A 16,460-nucleotide genomic window follows, 5' to 3' on the forward strand; every position below is an offset into this window, starting at 1 on the left:
AGACATTCAACTTGAGGGTGGAATCCTGACTGAGTTGATCACAGTTTTTAGGTTACACACTTTCAGTGTCGTGATCCTTGTGACACTTTGTTGTCACTTTTGCCTTGTCATACTCCGTCATGCTGGACAATCCACAGTTAATCACGAAATTGTCCCTGGATTATTTTGAAGAGGATGAGAATGTTTTGATCCCACTCTTAATTTATAGCTGTATTTTTCGGGCAGAACTAGGAGGAAGCTTACTCCCCTGGATGGAAGGAATTATGGAAGCTCTCAGTTTTTCCTCTCCAGACCTCCCTAACAATGAGAAGGAGGAGTCAGTGAAAATACCTCTGCACCAGTCTTCTACTGTCCATCTTCTACTACCTGCAGAATGTCAGTCTCCTCTTGATAGTTTACTTGGCGAGAAGTAGCTTCTTTGTTACCTTTCTCCTCACCTCTCTGTGCGTTTAGATGCACCACATCCACCTGCTGCCAGTTAGAGCAAGCTCTGCACCGGTGACGACATGATTCTATAGCACCCACCCAATGACACAGTGATTGTAGTGAAAAGAAGTTAGCTGATATTTCTGCACCACACAAATACAGGCATGTGAATAAGTTAGTACTCTCCAATATTCAGTGCTTTTAAAGGAAATGTTCACTTTAACTTTCTGATCTTTTTTATATATCTCTAGAAATTAAAATGGTTTAATTACAGGTAAAACCAAAAACGTAACCTTGTTTTATCAACATTAAGTTTTAAACTCATCTTTCCAAAGAATATAATTCCAGATGTCCGGGTCTTTGTCCACGTGTTCTCTGGCAAACGTCAGTCGGGCCTTCATGTTTTTCTTACATAACAAAGGTTTCCACCTTGCACAAGTGTCAAGAGCTTGCTGTAGGTCCCGTGAGGACATTTTTTTGGAGACTTCTTTGCAGTCAGCTTTTGGGGTGAACTTGCTTGGAAGCTCTTTAATCTTCCCATGGTGTTCACTCTCACTGCAACAGTCAGGAGCACAGCAGAAATCTTTAAAAGGCCTATTCTATAGTTGTTACTGTTTATTTGTATTACTTGGAATTTTCAGTACCTAATATGTCCTAATTCTTTCACGACAGTACATCAGAGCAGAAGTTGTAAAACATGTTTGTTTCAAAGCCAGAACCTTTTTGGCCATAAATGTTGATCAGTGAGTCAAATACATATATATACAATGAGCTATTTAATTACAGCCAACCCTAAAGAGATGTCCAGGGAGCTGATGTCCACCTTGGTGTTCATTGATGCTCCATCTTCCTTCTCACTTTAAGCTGACGGAGACGTCGTCCCGCTACGCCCGTAAGATCTCGGGCACCACGGCGCTCCAGGAGGCCCTGAAGGAGAAGCAGCAGCACATCGAGCAGCTGCTGGCTGAGAGGGATCTGGAGCGCGCCGAGGTTGCCAAGGCAAACAGCCACATCTGCGAGGTGGAGAAGGAGATGAGCGTCCTCAAGGCACAGCACGTGCAGGTACAAAAACAGCCAATCAGTGAAGAGAAGGGTGGAGTTACTGTCCCATGCAATGTACTAACATCTAGTGTGTTTAACACACTCAACCAGAATCAGTCGTCTTCTTTGTGTCCACAGTATGTCACAGAGAACGAGAGCGCCCTCCAGCAGGTCCAAACCATGCTGGCTAGCACACAGAAAGACAAGCTGGAACTGGCCAATCAGCTCGAAGAGGAGAAGAGGTGATGTCACTCACAGACCTCTCTGTGTACCAAACTAAGTGACCTGAAAGAGTAACCACAGCTGTTCTGTTTATGGTCCATTTCTTATGTTGGTAGAAGTTTACTCATTCTCAAAACAACAACAGACCAAAGCAGTGTTAATGGGCTTTGTGTTAAAGGAGCAGGCTAACAGCTCAGTTACAGATGGGTCAGGATGAGGTCAGTTTAGCTTAGTGTTAATTTGCTGTGGGAGTCAGAAGTTTGATTCAAGAGTGACGTCACACCCAACTTACCCATCTTTGGAGTTTTTATTATTTGTGAAATAAGCTGATAACAATGTACTTGCTGGCCTTTAATACTTTCAAGCACTGCAACAGCAACATATAGTATGTTTATGACGTAAAAACTGGGAGAAGTACAGGTGAGTATTTTATACCTGTAGATACCAACAGTTTTTACACTCAGGGTGGCCATGTTGGATTTCTTTAACCAAATCTGGGAAGAAATATTTCCAATGCTGAATTCTGACGTTGGAGAGTAACTAAAATTTCCAACTTTTGATTTTAGATAGTTTGTTTATTTTACCCCTTTGGCATTTAGTTGTTTCATGTCCAGCTTTAAACGGAGCCACCTGCCATCAGACGTTTGGTACCAAAAGTGCCCATTCCTATTTGCCGTACAGATGTACCCGCTTTAAAAGCCAATGATTTATTATCATTTTCTATAATCTACTTATAGAATACTGAAAGGCAGTGATGTCAAGCCAAAATCATCAAGTTAAAAGTTCTCACAGGCCACAAAAAAGTGTTGAAATAATTTTGTAAATTTTTGTGATTTACCTGCTTTACGATGAACCAAACATGCAATATTTTAATGAAATGAACAAAGTAGTCTTTTGTAGAATTTTATCTGTAAACCATTTGAGTTTGAAAACATAAAGAAGGGTCTGACACATTTGCCTTTGGAATCAAAAGGCCTGCAATGTTCCTACATTTTTCAAGTAATTGCTATTTTGCAGCCTAGAAAAAGGTTTCAGTTTTTACAGTAGCAAGAATCACTCTTCTTCCAAAATTCTCACTTTATTTAGCTAAGTTTGATTTATTGTTGTTCTCAAGTTTTCCTTTGAGTAAAAGTGTATAGTCCTATATACTATACAATTAAGTAAAATATTAATTGGTTAATAAAAGATACATACTTTGTGCTGTATGTAACATTGTCCATTTGAAGGAGATTTTAAAAGTCTTGCCCTAAAAAAATGTAAAAAATCTCCATTTGCATCAATCGTATGTGCTGACATGCAAAATTGGGGCCACACAAAATCATTCCTAGGGCCACAAATGGTGCCCGGGCCACACTTTGGACCCCCTGCTGAAAGGAAATGTGATCATGTAAATCTAGTAAATATCTACAAGCTACAGGCTGCAGTAGTTTGTTATATTTCCAGAAATGGACTAGCTCAAGCATGATCTGTATTATAAATAAAATATGATGTAATGTAAAATGTAGAGGAAATAGCACCAATTATTTTGTGTAACTTATATCTTGTGTCCGTGTTGCAGGTATCTCTTGTAAATGAAACCACCAGTCTCAATGAGATTACCTGTCTAAAAAAAGTAAATAAATAAAAAAATAGACTAAATTATAAAAGAGATTTGCAGATTTTTAGGAGTAGTTATCTTCATAATTCGTCTAAATAAGTAACTGCCAAGAAAAAAATGAAATAATATGCAATGATGAAGCACAGCGTTACACAATGATTTGTTTAAGGGTATGAAATAGAAGTAGGAAGACAGAAAATGGCCAAACAAGGAGATGAGATGTCTGTTTTTCAACCAAGCTTTGTTTTGATCTCTTTAATCACTGTTATTGGCAAAAAAAAAAAAAAAAAAAGTATTAAAATCACTGATATTATATTGTTTTAAGTTGTTCTTTGCTCATAGAGTGAAAACAATGAGAAAAAAGTCTGCTTTCATGCTTACTGGGTCAAAAGATGTTTTCTTTTTTATCATAAGCCAGAGGAATGACAAAAATGGATTCACACTGAGCGGGTAAATTGGTTTTCTGTCGGTTCACATGATTGTTCTGTCCTGCTGTTTGACATAACTTCTTCCTTGGCTTCCCTGACGATGATTAGAATTTCAAATGTTTACAGGAAAGTGGAGGACCTCCAGTTCAGAGTGGAAGAAGAGTCCATCACCAAAGGAGACCTGGAGGTAATTATCAGTAGAAAACACCTGTGCAACCCATTAATGCTCCGTTTAGGTTTTAAATTAGAGGCAATTCTGCTGCGTAATGTTAGTATCCAGTCTGTGGATCAGATAAACGAATTGTATTTAAGAACCATTTGCAGGTGCTTAGGTAGGTGGCATCTTATCTGTTAATGACAAGAAAAACGCTGATGCAGCCACTGCTGTAATTGTCCCCACATTGTGTGGGAGCCGTTTTTACACAGAAAATGGGAAAGTAGACAGTTAATAATAGGCTCAACGTGTGATTTGAAGGCTATCATCCTCAATGAAGAGAGTATAAACTGAATGTTTGCTTGACCTCAAACAGAATCTCCTCAGAACTTTGTTAACCTTCCAGTGAAAAAGAAAAAAGCCAGTTTTGTTTCCTTTACAAAAAGAAATGGTTTCACTGGGATTATTTTGAGTTTGAAAAGAGTATTAATTAATAATCTCCGTTGACTGATAATGTTATTTTTCTGAATGACCGTTGCGATGAGCAGGACATCATTTACACGAATACGCTGGTGTAGAACCAGGACATCCAGGATGTAGCAACCCGAAATCTTCGTCAGTTGGCTTTCTTGTTATCTGTCTCAGAGATGTTTCTCCTGAGTGACACGAGTGGAGATGTGTATGCAGACCTGCAAAACGCTGCAAGAGCTGCACAAATTCATGCCAAAATATAGAAGAGCCTGCTGCTCATCATATTCACATACAACAAATCATATTATATGCTGTAGAGATTTACATTCCTGGACATAATAAATCCATTTTTCTAAAATAATCTCAAGTGTACTAAAACAGACAACAGATGCCTCACCGCCAGGCCTTATTAAACAAGAAGGAAGTACATCTTATTATCCAACAGCTTGTAGAAAAACAGATTTAGCTGCAATAACTGTCAGCAGTTATTTTCTGCTTGACGTTATGAATTTATTATATTGCTGTGGAAGAATTTAACTTTACAACATTCTTCATGGCTTACATGGTTTTGATCAAGCTTCAGCCGTCGAACAGATGATTTCACATTTGACTCTTGAATGCATTAAACATAGGCGAGTTAGTGGTCGAGTCGATGGCCCCCAAGGTGCACAGGCTGGAGAACAATCCCAAACCGCCTCTCTGCTTTGGTTTCTCAAAAATAAAAGTGCCAAATTATTTCTTTAGAGAATTCAACTTTCTGCTGGTAACCCTTTGCAAACAAGTCATACTTGTCCAGTCTGTATTCTAATTGTCTTGTCATGAACTTTAACCTTTCCCATGTAAACTGAAGCATGTAGATTCTGAAATGGAGCTCTTGGGTGTTTTGGCAATCTGACCATGGTGTGAATTTCCTGGGAGATGAAGTCCTGGGAATTTTGGCTGCAGTCTGAAACAGGTTTTATTAGTAAATTATCTTTCTGTAGAACTTCAGATAGTTTAGAAATGGCTTTATAACACTTCCCAGATTGATGAGCAAGGTCATTGCTGATGTCTTTTCTCTTCAGCATGCTGCCTTTCCATTTTGGCTTCATCATAGTTTGATAAATAATTTGTGTTGACTGGTATTGCATGTCAGTAACTCTCAATACATGCATCCTGAGATTACCTTTAGTTAGACTTTGGACAAAAGTTGAGTCACTTAGAGAGCAATCGAACACATAAGACTCAGATGTATATGCGGTGCTAATATGTCTGTTTATTGTTTTACATTTTATATTTTTATTTAATGTGAAAATGCGATAAAATTCAATGGTTTATCCAGAGAGCTGACATTTAAGAAAATATTTCATAGAGTCTCAATTATCTTCAAATATTTATGGTAAAGTTCCCACATCACTGAAGCCCTCAGTTAATATTTTATTGTAGTTTGTGAATGAAATCTTCAAACATTAAATCATTAAAGAGGCATGACTGGCATCTCTTCTGTATTAATTGGCTATGAAACAGAATGGGATCTGGGAAATGCTGAGGGAATGAAATCCAACCTCGAATGATCTTCACCTTCACTCTGATCATCTGTTGCCATTTCTTTAGGTTATTACTCTCTGATCTGCATTCGTCTTTTTTCCCTTTCAGTCTTTCCTTTTCTCTTTCCTTTTTCTGTCTGTGTCTTTGTGTTTTTCTGTAGACTCAGACGAAATTGGAACATGCCCACATTCGTCAGCTTGAGCAGAGTCTGCTGCTCGAAAAATCGAGAGCAGAGGCGCTCCAGAAAGAATTAGAGAGGCGAAGGGTAAAAAAGCATGAGCCCGCTGCCTGTGCTTACTGTCCTGTGTTGTTCTGCTTCTCTGTCAAAGGCATTTCAATTGCTGCACTGATTAAAGTCATGTCCTGTCTGCCTTTGTTTGCCCACATTTTTGTTTAATCCTGAAAAACGTGGATTACATGCCTGCAAAATATTTATTTAAATTAATTCAATGCAGTTTATTTATATAGCGCCAATTCACAACACATGTTGTCTCAAGGCACTTCACAAAGTCAGGTACATACATTCCAATTAATCCTAACCATTGAACAGTTCAGTCAAAGTTAGTTATTTATTCAAAGTGGACAAAATGTTTTTCTGTCTAAGGAAACCCAGCAGATTGCATCCAGTCAGTGACTTGTAGCATTCACTCCTCCTGGATGAGCATGTAGAGACAGTGAACAGTCACTGGAGTTGACTTTGCAGCAATCCCTCATACTGAGCATACATGTAACGACAGTGGAGAGGAAAAACTCCCTTTTAACAGGAAGAAACCTCTAGCAGAACCAGAACCAGGCTCAGTGTGAGCGGCCATCTGCCGCTGACCGACTGGGGGTTTTAGAGAACAGAGCAGAGACACAAAGAAGCACTGATCCAGGAGTCCTTTCTATGGGAAGGAAAAGTAAATGTTAATGGATGTAGCTCCTTTAGTCGTTTCACCTAGAAAGAAAGAACAGATAAACTTTGAGCCAGTTTTCAAGGATAAAGTCTGAAAGAGAGAACACAGAGTTAGTCACAGTAGAAGCTCAGTCAATTTCCATGTCTAGGAGAGAGAAAGGGTTAAACACTAAAAGACAGGGCCATGTGGATCATCGGTAGAGGGTGAGCATTAAGTTGTTGCCAGCAAAAGCTTGGACGATGCCCCTCTCCAGAAAGGTGTCACAGGTAGACACAGAGCGAGGCCAGGTGTAGCTTCTAGGAAGAGAAAAGAGAGAACAAAGTCAAAAGCTGAAATAACTGCAAATAATGCATAATTGGAGAGTAGTGTGAGAATGTAGCGAAGAGGTGAAAGTGGTCATTATGTCCTCCAGCAGCCTAAGCCTATAGCAGCATAACTACACAGATAGTTTCAGTTCAGATTATTTAGTTAAACGGCGCTTATTTACAACAATGTCGTCTCAAGGAACCCCACAAAGGATCCCACTGATGGTCATTGTTATACTAAAAACCACAAGGATTGGGATACCTCCCTCTGTCAGATTGATTATAACCACTGGAAAAGAGAAGGGGTCATACAGGTAGCAGAAATGGAGGGTGTGTTTGCACCTCAACCATAACTGAGCCGGTTTAGGTCTGCCTCCCATTCTACTTCTAGAGACTCTAGGAACCACCAGTAAACCTGCAGTCTGAGAACAAAGTGCTCTGTTAGGAACATATGGACCAATCAGATCTCTGATGTATGATGGAGCTAGATCATTAAGGGCTTTATATGTGAGGAGGAGAATTTTAAATTCTATTCTGGATTTAACAGGGAGCCAATGAAGGGAAGCTAAAATAGGAGAAATATGATCTCTCTTTTTAATTTTCTTCTTTTTTGTTTTATATATATATTTTTTCAGCACTAGTGGCCTTTATTTTTCCCATTTTTGACAGTAGGTAGACAGGAAAGAGGGGTAGAGAGAGGGAGAGACATTCAGTAAATGTTGCCGGGTCCGGGACTTGAACCCGGGACAGCCGCCATTCGAGGACTGTAGCCTCTGTATATGGTCGCGCGCTTAACCCCTACACCATCAGCGCCGCGCCCTCTCTTTTTAATTTTCATCAGAACTCTTGCTGCAGCATTTTGAATCAGCTGAAGGCTTTTAACTGCATTTTGTGGACATCCTAATAGTAAAGAATTACAATAGTCCAGCCTTGAAGTAACAAATGCATGGACTAGTTTTTCAGCGTCACTCCTGGATAGGATATTTCTAATTTTGGCAATGTTCCGGAGATGAAAGAAGGAAATCCTAGAAACCTGTTTAATATGGGATTTAAATGACATGTCCTGGTTAAAAGTAACACCAAGGTTTTTTACTTTATTACCGGAGGTCAATTTAATGCCATCCAGGTTAAGTGCAAGTTAAGTGCAGGTTAATTGCTGTGCAAATGCTCACACCTTTGATTAGCAACTATTTTCTCAAGAATTAATGATGAGAAATAAGCTGTTCTGGCTTGGCGAAGTGTCTTTTTATACAACAGTAGGCTATTTTTCCAGATTAAGTAGGAATCCTCTAGGTGTGTAGAGTGCCATTTTCTCTCCAATTTTCTAACATTGTGCTTTAAAGTACGCAGATCTAAATTAAACCAAGGAGCCTGTCTCCTATGAATGATTACCTTCTTTTTCAACGGGGCTGCATTGTCTAATGCATCACGCAATGATGAAGTAACACTATGAACAAAAGAATCAATTTGTGAAGGGGCAGAAACAAAATTATTGCCCTCCACTGGGTTTTTTTGTGATAATGAGGAAATTAAAAGTGGAACAGATTCTTTAAAGGTTGTTACAGCATTGTCTGATAATGATCTACTGTAATGAAATTTTCTTTCAAGTGTGGAGTACTCGGTTAAATTAAACTCAAAGGTTATTAAAAAATGGTCAGACAGGACAGGGTTATGAGGAAATATTGTTATGTCTTTACACTCAATGCCATATGTCAGCACAAGGTCCAGAGAAGGAAGACAAAGGTGGGTAGGTTTGTTAATGTTTTGATCAAAGCCAATTGAGTCTGGGACTAGTCAATAAATCGGACTGAAAGATGGTTGCTACTCCTCCTCCTCGCCCAGTATTTCGAGGAATGTGAAAATTTAAATAATTAGTAGAAGTTGACTCATTTATAGTAACATAATCCTCTTGCTGCAGCCAGGTTTCTGTGAGGCAAAATAAATCAATCTGATTGTCACCAATCAGGTCACTAACTAGCAAAGTCTTTGAAGAGAGAGATCTTATGTTCAGTAAGCCACATTCAATTGTTTTATTTTTATTTTCGGTCTGAGTTGTGTTTATTTCTATGAGAATTTCCTGATTTCCTCCTTTTAAATTATTTTTTAATCTATTCAATTTTGGCCGTGGGTGAGACACTGTCTTAATAGGGTAATGGGTGGGTAGCAGTACAGAAGCTGCAGAGAGGAGTGTTAAACTACGACCCTGCTTCCTGGTCTGAACCCTGGTTTGTCAGAGTTTTGGGTTGTCAGAGTTGTAGCCTGCATCTATGGTAGCTATAATATAAACATATTTCAAACTCAACCTGTGTCGAACTTTGTGCTTTGTCCGTGTTTCTGGTCAAGGAAGGACTTCATAATATGGATAAAGAGGTGATTTTAAACACTTTAGATTTTTAAAACCTTATTAGTATCCTATTTCCTATCCATGCATACATTCTGTATATCTGCGTATCCATGCAGGGTCGTGGGGAGGTGGGGTGGGAGGAGTGGAGTGGGTAGCGGTTGGGGGGTTCTGGTGCCTGTTTTCACTGATTATTACAGGTCTCAGTCCATCACAGGGCAACACGGAGACACATCGAACATAAAGCCATGCTCACACACGCTCACTCCTAAAGGCAAAATTAAGAGTGGCCAGTCATATTTGTCATGTCTTTGGACTGTGGAAGGAAGCTGGAGTACCCAGAGTGAACCCATGCATGCAGGGGGAGAACATGCAAACTCCATGCAGAAGGATCCCTGGCCAGGATTCAAACCCAGGACCACCTTGCTGCAAGGCAACAGTTCTTCCAACTGCACCACTTTACATAATAAAGTATTTGCTTATCTTAGCTGAATAAAATAAGCTAAGTTAAGGCAAAAACTAAACTAAGTTTAGCTTATTTTAACTTACCTTAGCTTATCATGGCTTACTTTAGTTAACCTTGTCTTATCTTAGCTTACATAGATTATTTTAGGTTTGCTAAGCTTGTTTTACCGTAGTTTTTAACTTAACTTAGTTCATCTTCTTTTATATTAGCTTGGCTTGTTTTTGCTAATCTTGACCAACTGTAGTTTCTGAACTGAAAGAAAACTTGTTGTGACGTTTTGTTGGTTTGTTGGCTCCTTTTATTAACAATCAAATATGTAAATTATGTTTTTGAGGCTGTTCATTTTAGACAAGTCCTTTTTAAAGCAAGTATTCTTTTTTACTACTACTAAGTAGGTACCTGATTTTAACTGTGTTTCACAGATCTTCTATGTGCTATGTTTCTGCATTAGTAGACAACAAAGTGCTGTCTTGGATTATTTTAGGTTGACTTATTTTACTTCAGCTACAGTATGTTTATTTCATATTAATTTAGCTTATGTTATTTTGTCTTTGCTAGTCTTATTGTTATTTCTGAGTTTAGCTTATCTTAGCTTGGCTTTCCCCGGTATACCTTAGTTTAATATAGCATTGCTTAGGTTATCTTTTTTTGGCTTACCTTGGTTACCTTTGCTTATGTGATGTTTTCTAAAAGAAGAACAGGATGTGAAGAGCTAATCCAAGCCTCACCGTCAAAAACACAGAACCCATTTCTATTTATCAGTCCGTATGCAAATAGAAAGGTGATAATAAAAGCACAAAATGAAAGTTCTTCCCATTTCTTTTTAAGCTTGTGGTTGTTGGCTTCAGATTATCTTCATTGTAACATTTTTAATAAGAGACAGATTAGGACTAAAGAGAGACAACTACTGATATATGCTTTAAAACAAAGTGACCCATTGACATAACCAGCAGGCTGACAGCTTCACTGTTGACTTTTTATATCGAGGATGAATATCCTTCATTTTTGTGTAATTGTGTAAATTTTAAAGACTGGGCTAAATCATAGAGATAATATGCATGACACCCTGTGCACTGCATTAATATGCTGTGCTGCACCTCTCAGTGAGAGTCTCCTTAATAATAAACAGGTTGTCACTCCATATATCCTTTAGTTTTTTTTTTCTTTAAGGTTTCAAAGATAACTAAACACTTTGAAATGCTTGATTCCTGCTTCTGTCAACAGGGAAGGCGCGGTCATGTTGCAGAATCCTTGAGGTTGGGCAACAGAACCAAGGTGAAAAAAAAAGATGTCATCTTGTTTTGGCTTTGATCCACTGCTGAGCTGTCTCAACTCTCGACTTCAGATACTCTCAGCAACATTAACCTCGAGTAGACTCCTCTCTATCCTTGTTTTCCTTCTGTGTTTCTGTATCTGGGTGCAGTTCAGGCGAATCAGTGTAGAACTCTGCATTCGATTGTTTTCCTACACGGTTGTGCTGCTTGCTGTGCAGCAAGTCTTTCTCCTCAGTTTTCTTCTGGTTCTCTTTGGATACAAGTGTGTGTGTGAGGGATGTTTGCAGAACTGACACTTTGTTCAGGTTTGTTGTTGGCTTCCCCACATTTGCTTGGCTGCTTTTAGATGAAAAAACAGCATTCCTCTCTCATCTTCTGCTTCTTTGGACTTTTGCACATTTGGACAGTGACACATTGATCACTTGGCTCCTTTAAACATTTTGGAAACGAAGCATTGATTTTAATGTTAATGTCTTTCAGCATTTATTGTCCTGCTGGTGCCACTACGTTGATGGTACTCTCCTGAAATAAAGAAGGAGTCCAGTTATGGCTGCCAGGAAACAGACCGTTGGACGCAACAGCAAGATTTGTTACATTAATATTGAAAAAGACTTAAAGCTCACTTAAAGAGTGCTTTTACATTAATAGGGAGGAAATTTAGCTGCGTAAATTGTTGCTTAAGGTTATAAACGCACAGAAAATTGTCACCTGGTCTGCTTTTAAGTGCCTCCTGGTTCTTTGTTTTGGACTCCAGCCTGTAAATGGAGTCTTAATTAACCTTGTGAAGAGCAGAACGTCGAAGTAAGCAACAGTTCCCTTCAGGAGACAAATAAAGACCAACCAGTAGAGCCCAATACTATCCTTACGTTTAGTTTTAATTGGTCGGTTCACCAATTTGTACCACCATTTCGTAACAAGTGTGTTCCGCTCAGCCTACTTCCCTTTCATACCCATTACCATCAAAATAACCATTTTACATCTGTTTAAAGTTTGCTCAGTAGTTATGTATTTTGATGAAATTTGAAAGAAAATGGGTTTCAGTTTTGAAGTATTTACAAACAAAATTATTTTTCAGTGTTGGACCTGCCCGGCACACACAAAAAACTGTTAGATATTCTGTAACCAAAACCTAACCTGTAGCCTAACAATGTTTTTAATCATTGGATCTTTTTGAAAACGAGAAGGAGCCAAAAGCTGACCAATCTGTTGCTGTCCCCATATTTTATTTGTCCCTCTGCAGTTTCTCTTTGATTTCCGTTCTAAAGCCTGATCTCTGCCATTAGCGTTCTGTGGGTTTTTTCACCAGTCGCAGTAGGAAATTCTTCAACTTCAATCTGTAACAGGAAACTTCTCAGAATCAGTGATGGCTGTTGTTTTCTGTCTTAGCAAACCACAGTAGAAGAGCAGAGTCGCATCATGCAGCTGGAAGAGGAGCTCACCCTCCGAAGAGCTCAGGTTGAGGACCTCCAGGGTCAGCTCCGACGAGTCGACGCAAGCTCCCAGCAAGAGGCCCTGGGGGCCAACATCCAACCGGAGGCCCTCCTGCTGCGGGAGCAGCTGCTGTCGGCAGGCCGCGAGCACCACAAGGAGAGCAGCGAGCTCAAAGAGAAGCATGAGACAGCGTTAGCAGCAAGCCAGCAGGAGATCAGCTCGCTGAGGACGGTCGTGGAGAAACAGAACGTTGAGATCAGCAAGATGAAGCAGAAGGTCCAGCAAGCCAACAAGGAGAACGTGGAGATGATGGACTCCTGGAAGGTACTCTGTACTGTTTGGTGTTCACATCTGATTGTAGAGCTTAAGGTAGAACAGGTGATCCCTTTACCAGAGTTTAGTTTATAACTAAAACATTGTTTCAAGATTGTTAGGTTGCAACAGTGTCTGAATTATTTATTGCTGTGGCTGTGCTTTCCTGAATTCAGCCTAAAAAATGACTTTTTGTTTTGTGCACAGACTAAGTTTGACACTTTAGTAAGTGACCATCAGCGATCTATGGAGGAGCTGAAGGCATCGTTGAGTAGAGGTCAGTCTTCTCCACAAGGGCAGGAGCAGGATGCCCAGGAGCTGAGGATCACCATGGAGAGCCTGAAGATGGAGCACCAGCTGGAGATGGAGAACTTAAAGGCCAAACACAAGATCGAAGCTGCCATTCTGATCAAGGAGCGCGAGGACCTCCGCGCTCGCCTTCAGGAGGCCACAGACCAGCTGGCTGAAGGCAGATCCGACGTGGAGGCTCAGAGAGGCAAGGCTTTGCTGAATGAAGTCTCCCACAAACTGCAGAAGGCAGAGGCCAGGCTGGCAGAGATGGAGATGCTTCAGGTGGAGAGGGAAAAAACGACGACTGAGCTGCGAGAAAGCCTGGAGCTGTCAGAGAAGACGATGGCGGATTACCAGGCTCTGCAGAAGGCCCAGGCTGAGAGCCAGGAGGAGATCCAGAAACTAGAGGAGAAGCTGAGGGTGACGGTGAACCAGCTTCAGGCTGTGCAAGCAGACCGCTTCACACCTCATGATGCAAATGTAAGCAGCTTAGGAGAAGATATGAGCTAAAGGTTACTCTGCTGTATCTTCACGTCGACTGTTGTTACTGTAAGATCTCTTTGCTCTGCTTCAGATGATAGAAGATAATGAAATTTCAGATGAGAAGATGAAGCTGAAGCAGAATATTGAAGGTATTTATATCCATTTATTTGTATCATATCATCTCAGACCTCTGATGTATCTCCTTTTTTTGTTTCCTACTTCTTCATCACTGCAAAGATTTAAAAAAACAAGAATTTGGTGTTTTAACTTGGAAACACCAAGGCCTATTAACCTCTGTGAGCAACTGGGATTTAGTTCCTCTGGTAGTTTATCTTAATTGGTCGTTTTATTTTCATGACAATTTAAATTGTAGATTCTCACCAGAGACAACAAATCTGTGAATGAACACACATGGAATTATGCAATAAAAAAAGGTGTGAAATAACTCGTTTTTATATTTTAGATTTATCAAATTAGCCACCCTTTGCTCTGATGACTGCTTTGCTCTCCTGGCGTTTTCTCCCTGAGCTTCATGAGGTGGTCACCTGAAATGGTTTTCCAAAGAGTCTTGAAAGAACTTCCCAGAGGTTCATTGAGAGACGGCCAAAGGTTAATATTTCAGTCATCACAGCATAGGGCGGCTACTTTAAGGATTAAAATAACATATTAAAATATTTAAAATTATTTTTTAAAGTTATTTTACAATTTTTGATTTGCTACATAATTGCATATGTGTTCATTCACTGTTTTGATGCCTTCATTGAGAATCTACATACAATGTAAATGTCAGGAATTGTGTTTGACCGGTATGGAAGTAGAAAATATCTTTTTAAATGTACATACACACACAAGTGACTTTTCAATAGAGTATAATGTGAAATCTGTCCAAGTATTCATGCTGTTGTTCTGAGACTCTGACTGTCAAGTGTTCATCAGAGAAACAGTCTGGGGGAAGAAACTGTCTCTGAAGCAGCTGGTTTTAGCAGACGGCGCTCTGTAGCGCCACCTGAAGGTAAAAAGGATTTGTTTGATAGATTTTGTTGGCTTGCCCACTGATCAAAAAACATGGAAAGTCCAAGAGCCTCTGTGAAGATCTAAGTAGAACTGTAGATTTACACAAGTTGGAAAAGTCACTTGGAACAGTTTTCTAAACTACTTGAAATTCACCGCTTTAAACAAATGTGCATAAGCACAAAATGTCCAGATGTCACCTCATTCCCAAGGTCCAGAAGACCTGAACTTTAACCCTTAGATGAAATAAAAATGGTCTCCTGGCTCCTACAAAGACAGACCAAACTGCTCTAAAATCGCTTTTAAGATGTCTACACGGACGCCTGCAGGCCGAGGAATGCCTTGCCTCTGTCTCTTCATGACAGGACTCCTTTAAAAAGCAGTTTAGGACACTTTTATTTAGACAAGCTTTTAGTTTAAGCTGTTCTTGCTGTCTTTGTGTTATATTAAGGCTATATTTGGATTTATGTTATTTGCACTCTGTAAAGCACTTTGTGATTTTTATCCATGAAAGATGTTATATAAGGTAAGGTAAGTTTATTTATATAGCGCTTTTCAGCAATGAGACACTCAAAGCGCTGTACATACAATTACAATACAATCACAAAGCAAATAAACACAGATACAGACACAGAAAAACAAATCAAATGATAAAATCAAACAGAGGTAATTTAAAAAAGTAAAATAAAATAAAGAGAATAGAATGATGGACAAGAAAATGAAAGGAAATTTGGACTGAAAACACAACTAATCATGCCTAAATGGCCCAGTCAAAGGCCACTCTAAACAAATAAGTTTTTAATCTTGATTTAAAGCAACTTAGGGTTTCGGCACTTTTACAGTTTTCTGGCAGTTTATTCCAGATTAGTGGAGCATAAGAACTAAAAGCTGCTTCTCCATGTTTGGTTCTGGTTCTGGTTCTGCAGAGTAGATTTGAGCCAGAAGACCTGAGAGGTCTGGGTGGTAGATACACTGACAACAAGTCTGTAATGTATTTTGGTGCTAAGCCATTCAGTGATTTATAGACTAACAGAAGTATTTTAAACTCTATTCTCTGAGCTACAGGGAGCCAGTGTAAGGACTTTAGAACCGGGGTGATGTGCTCCACTTTCTTAGTTCTAGTGAGGACGCGGGCAGCAGCGTTCTGGATCAACTGCCGCTGTCTGATCGACTTTTTAGGCAGACCTGTGAAGACACCGTTGCAGTAATCAATTCTACTAAAGATGAACGCATGAATTAGTTTTTCAAGGTCCTGCTGAGACATTAGTCCTTTAATCCTGGAGATGTTCTTTAGGTGATAGAAAGCTGACCTAGTTACTACCTTTATGTGTCTCTGAAGGTTCAGGTCTGAGTCCATCACTACACCCAGGTTTTCGAGCCTGACTGGTGGTTTCTAGCTCTATTAACTGAGGCTGTGTGCTAACTTTTAAACGCTCTTCCTTTGGTCCAAAGATTATTACTTCAGTTTTGTTTTGATTCAGCTGAAGAAAATTCTGGCACATCCAGGCATTGATTTCTTCTAAGCATTTACCCAGCGCTTGAATGGGTTCATGGTCACCTGGTGACATCGTAACGTATAGCTGTGTGTCGTCTGCATAGTTATGATAACTTACGTTGTTGTTTATTAAAATCTGAGTTAGGGGGAGCATGTAGATATTGAATAGGAGGGGCCCTAAGATGGACCCTTGGGGAACGCCACATGTGATTTTTGTGCTCTCTGATGTAAAGTTACCTACTGACACAAAAAAGTCCCTGTCCTTAAAGTAGGATTTAAACCAGTTGAG

At 39.6% G+C, this 16,460-nt stretch overlaps 1 protein-coding gene across 4 annotated transcripts in view; it reads left to right on the top strand.

Annotated features, from left to right (window-relative positions):
- Positions 1-16,460, top strand: part of clip2 (CAP-GLY domain containing linker protein 2) — a 60,910-nt gene that overhangs the window by 24,762 nt on the left and 19,688 nt on the right. For 2 of the 4 annotated variants that reach the window (XM_047378745.1, XM_047378744.1), the window contains 7 exons: positions 1,291-1,488; positions 1,606-1,709; positions 3,841-3,901; positions 6,027-6,131; positions 12,535-12,903; positions 13,099-13,662; positions 13,757-13,814. In XM_047378745.1, coding sequence (XP_047234701.1) covers positions 1,291-1,488; positions 1,606-1,709; positions 3,841-3,901; positions 6,027-6,131; positions 12,535-12,903; positions 13,099-13,662; positions 13,757-13,814 — 1,459 coding nt within the window. Of the gene's footprint in view, positions 1-1,290; positions 1,489-1,605; positions 1,710-3,840; positions 3,902-6,026; positions 6,132-11,098; positions 11,150-12,534; positions 12,904-13,098; positions 13,663-13,756; positions 13,815-16,460 lie in introns of all 4 variants that reach the window. The other 2 variants (XM_047378746.1, XM_047378747.1) reach the window with 2 other exon arrangements.

This window comes from Girardinichthys multiradiatus, chromosome 11 (genome assembly GCF_021462225.1).
Source record: "Girardinichthys multiradiatus isolate DD_20200921_A chromosome 11, DD_fGirMul_XY1, whole genome shotgun sequence".
Classification (NCBI taxonomy): domain Eukaryota; kingdom Metazoa; phylum Chordata; class Actinopteri; order Cyprinodontiformes; family Goodeidae; genus Girardinichthys; species Girardinichthys multiradiatus.